The sequence below is a fragment of the Cygnus atratus genome, chromosome 1 (assembly GCF_013377495.2).
Source record: "Cygnus atratus isolate AKBS03 ecotype Queensland, Australia chromosome 1, CAtr_DNAZoo_HiC_assembly, whole genome shotgun sequence".
Classification (NCBI taxonomy): domain Eukaryota; kingdom Metazoa; phylum Chordata; class Aves; order Anseriformes; family Anatidae; genus Cygnus; species Cygnus atratus.
The window spans coordinates 116119964-116124544 of NC_066362.1; the positions used below are offsets into that span (position 1 = coordinate 116119964).

The window sequence follows — 4581 nt, forward strand, 5'->3', positions numbered from 1 at the left end:
GGGAAAAAGTGACATTTTTCTCTGAGAGCAATAGCAGACTCACAAGCAGAACAAGGCTTTAGGTAGGACAAAATAAGTGGCACGTTTCAGTCCAGGTGGGCTCATTCTCATCCATGCTATAGGTCACACCAGGTGTATTTTCTGGAACAGAGATCTGCTCTCAAAGCTCTGGCAAGTGAAGAACTGAGTACAATTACGATGAACGTCAACAAGCGATGGAATTCCAAGACTGCCAACATCTGCACTGGTGTCCCTGTGATGTCTCATCTTCTATGAACCACGTGTTCCAAATCTTCCCCTCAGCATGCTATATTGCATGATGCTGCCACTACAGAGGTGGGGGCAGAGTGCGGTAGCAAAAATCACCACTTGACTTGTCCAACTGTAGGGCAAAACAGTAGCAAAAGCCTGCATAAATATTCAAACCACATCATTAATTGGAAGAGAAGTCTCTGTTGTGGGGATATACTCGAGATAATCTGAAGACTGACTCAGCTTCAGGTCTACAGGGCTGAAGAGCCTACAGAGTACTGGCTAGCCAGCAGAACATTTGGAAGAACGCCTTAACATCCCTGTGTCAACACCACAAATCTGCAGCTAGAAGACCCTGACACTGTCACTCTGATGCTTGGCACAAGGAGTGTAAGAACAATCAGTGAGAGAAATCCTCAGACTGAGCACTGAAAAAAAAAGGGTAAATCAAGGGTCTGACTAACTGAGGATCTTGAATGCTTAACCCAACTGGAATCAGTCCTTGATGTCGTACAATAACACAGATCATTTCCAGAACTTACATTACTTTTTGTGACATGGATGATGTCTTGATTGGCAGCAAGAGGGACAGGTGGTACAGTCTCCTCATCTCTATTGGTATTTGACGGCATGGAAAAATCCTTCCAAAGACTGGATCATGGAGACAGCTGTAAACTTGGCCTCAATATACTACTTGGTATCAGAGATGGGCCTTCAGGCTCTATCTTAGTCTTTCTTTGGAGGAGAAAAGGATGAAAAGCATTGGCACTGAGGTTCTGCCGGTGACTGCAGCAAGCTATAATGCTTAGCACACAGTTCTGAAGAGGGGGAGAACATGAGCATTTGAGCCATGATGTTTTCTAGGTATTCCACTGTACTTCTCACTGAGAAAGCTCGGTAAAGAATTAGTTAACAGCAGAAAAGCAACCCGAAGCCAAAGGATCCTACAAAAAGTGGTTCCACATCTGTCTTAACCAAGACAGCAAACATTCTGGCGTAAGGCCCAGAGCCCTGCTTCTCTTCCAGTACTCCACAGCCTTAGCCTCAATCATCTGGGTCAAACTCTCACGGGAGGTTAAAAGGATATACACCAAGACGTCATTTCAGAAGGCTACAACAGAAGGCCTTGTGAATGTGGATACCCACACCAGGGGGTAGGGACCTGCTAGATAGATCCTCCTTGGTCTGGCTGCTTGGGTGTTTGAGGGAGTCCCACACAGCAGGAGTCAAGAACTGACTCAGCATCAAGGCAGAGTTCTTAGCTAGACATTGCAAATTAATCTTTGATTAATCACTTAGTATTCCAGAAGATACACTCTTTCTAATCTATTTGAATACTTGTCCCATGTCTTTTCAGACAAAAGCAATTCCTAGGAGAACAAGTGAATTGTATTGCTGCACGTAAGCTACATGCTAGGCACGGATCTGGCTCAGATTTGGTCCTGATGTCATATTGGAAGTGATTTAGTTGTTGGAAAAATAATGCAGAGAGAATTAACACAGAACAACTGGACTCTGGGGACAGCAGTAAAAAGACTTTTGTAATAGCATCTCCGATTTTTTTATTATTATTATATTTATGTCCATAAAGATATCCAAGCTAGAACCAAGACAAGATAAATACAAAAATATTATCTCTTCAGTCAGATTTAACTTCTTATCTTCAGCCATTTACCATTTTTTTGTTTTTTGTTTTTTCATCTTCGAAGACATTTTGAAAAACAGAGTACTTACCCCTTCTCTCAAAGAAGAATCACTTTTTTTTTTTTTTTGATACAGCTTCCTTTACTGGCTGAATTAAGTATGTTTTTGTCCACAGCAAAATGTTTTTAAAGATTAATTTGACATAAGTCTAATTATTTCTAACATAGTTTCTAATTTTCCTCATTATAATCCCATTGATTTAATGAGGCAGTCATTGAACACTATAGTTTAATCTGGATTGCCTCAACAAACTCTATAACCGTTCAAAAACCAGTTTATTCTAAGTAGTTTTGACAGAAACTGCAACATGGTACCACTCACTTGATTCAACAGCATCCAGTTTCTGGAATGTCCACAAGATATCCCCATTTAATATTTTGGGCAAGAAATCCCGCAATTGCATAACCTCAGTTGTCAGCCTTTCCAAATCACTCCTTCTAACTTTAACGAAGTCCTCTTTGGTCTCAGCCTTCTGAAATTGGGGAAACACAAACAAACAACAAAAACAACACACACACAAAAACCATACCCACAGAACACCACAAAAACCCTCCAACCACCAACAAAGACACTGCTACTGCTCTGCAGTACTCCTTGTTTCTCAGACAAAAAGATTGTTCTGTATCGCAGCATTTCAGAAACTCATAACCTGATTTTAAAAAGGAACTAGCCAGTAATAATTTAAAATAAGACTCTGGAATAGAAACTCTACGACAGTAATGCAATTTTTGCCACTCTGGCCTGAAGCAAACCATATTACCTCTCTTCATGTTTCTTCACCTAAAACGTGTGCAAGGTCCCTCAGAATGTTGCAAAAATTAACATTCACGTGTTTGAAACTGTTAACAGCTGTACATATGCTAAGCTATTGTTTTGAGACAATTGTTTTTGTTGTAAAGCATACACTATAACTGTTTTTAATTAACTCAAATATTTGCAAGGTCCTCAGTCACTTTTGGCAAATTACCACTGCTCTTTCAGAAGAAATTATATTTTTCAAAATAATTCACCTTTTGCAAGGAGCAAAAACCATTTGCAATCTAATCCCACATAAAAGTAATTCAATCCCAAGTAAACACACACACAAAAAAAAAAGTTTACTATTTCCCCTTGTGCCAGGCTACCCCTATGAAGTAACTTCAAAGTCCAAGAGAATGTGAATTGATTTTAAAATGATACAGAAATTTCTGTATAAAAAACTCCTAAACTCCAGTTTCCAATGTATGTAGATATGCCTACTGCTGTATCTTAAAAAGGTTACCATACACACACCAACAAAGGTTTAACTTCCCTTGCCTAATACATTAAGCACCCAGTATGCTTTCACAAAGCAAAAAATACATCTCCATGCATCGCTTTGCTTTTTGAGAATGCTCCAGATCTCATAAATTAAGATCTTGTATGTAGATTATGTCATCTTCAAGAGGGAAGAGGGTACCAGAGAACAATGCAAGAAGCCATCTCCTAAAGGTACAAAGCATGCCATCCCCATAGCCGTCTCAAGTCGAGCTGCCCAAGATTAATGGAGGTCATGACCACTGGGTACCTCTTCCAGTCCCACAGAAAATGGGACTGCTATTTCTACCCTTTCCAGCTACCCTCTACAGTCCTCCTTCTACTTCCCTACTCCCTCAGGTTAACCACTTTCTTACACATTTGCTTCCTGCCCACTTTATTTCCTAGCTCTCTCAAGCCCAGACACTTGCACGGACAAAGCAGGCCAGTCCCAGCCTTCCCACTTCATAGAATCACAGAATCATTAAGGTTGGAAAAGACCTCCAAGATCACCTGGTCCAACCATCCCCCTACCACCCATGTCACTCACTAAACCATGTCCCTAAGCACCACGTCCAGCCTTTCCTTGAACACCTAGAGGGACGGTGACTCCACCACCTCCCTGGGCAACCCGTTCCAATGCCTGACTATTTTGAGTACTACTACTCTACTCTTTTCTTTTTCTTCAGAGGCATCAGATCCACAATGAAGGCATGGAAGGAAGGTTTTTAACTTGAAGTCGCATTTAGGAAGTGCTTATGGCGAAGTATGGCCAAGTACCACCACATCACACGGTTCACAGAAAACCAACTGATTTTGGTCTCAAGAATGTATGGAGGACATATGTGGCAACAGGACTCCGTAAAGGAGTGCCATGTGAACACCTGTACTGATATGAAGACCAGAAAGGCCAGTAGTGTTCAAAACGTGGCTGAAGCAGAAAAATAGCATAATTTGCTACCAGAACCCAAGTCCACACAAAACACACTGGGAGGCACCAGGAATGCCATATGAAATGCACACCACAGAGAAACCCCCCGTGTCTCGTTCTCATTGCAAACACGGACTTTAGACAGTTTTTATTTCCTCTGGTACCGCAGCCCCTCAGCACTCCCCTCCCCCCCCCCGCTCTGCTACCAGCACAAAATGGCGGCCCCCCCTCCCGCGCTACCTGCGCGTCCACCTCGAGGCCCGCGCGGCGCCGCATGGCAGAGCGGGGTGTGTGTGGGGGGGAGTGCGTGACGTCACACCGCGTCACTGCCCGGATCCCCCGGATCCCCGTGACGTCATTTATGATGAATAAAACCGTATTTGGGCTGGGTTCGGGAGGGGGAAGGGGGAAGGGGGGGG

General features: G+C 42.8%; 1 protein-coding gene across 2 annotated transcripts in view; it reads right to left on the bottom strand.

Moving 5' to 3' along the window:
• Window positions 1–4510, bottom strand: part of HSF2BP (heat shock transcription factor 2 binding protein) — a 31067-nt gene extending 26557 nt beyond the window's left edge. For both annotated transcript variants that reach the window (XM_035545753.2, XM_050712109.1), the window contains exons 1-2: window positions 4403–4510; window positions 2278–2428 (exon numbers count right to left, since the gene is read on the bottom strand). In XM_035545753.2, coding sequence (XP_035401646.1) covers window positions 2278–2428; window positions 4403–4438 — 187 coding nt within the window. In that variant the 5' untranslated portion in view covers window positions 4439–4510. The remainder of the gene's footprint in view (window positions 1–2277; window positions 2429–4402) is intronic.
• Window positions 4511–4581: the final 71 nt, after the last annotated feature.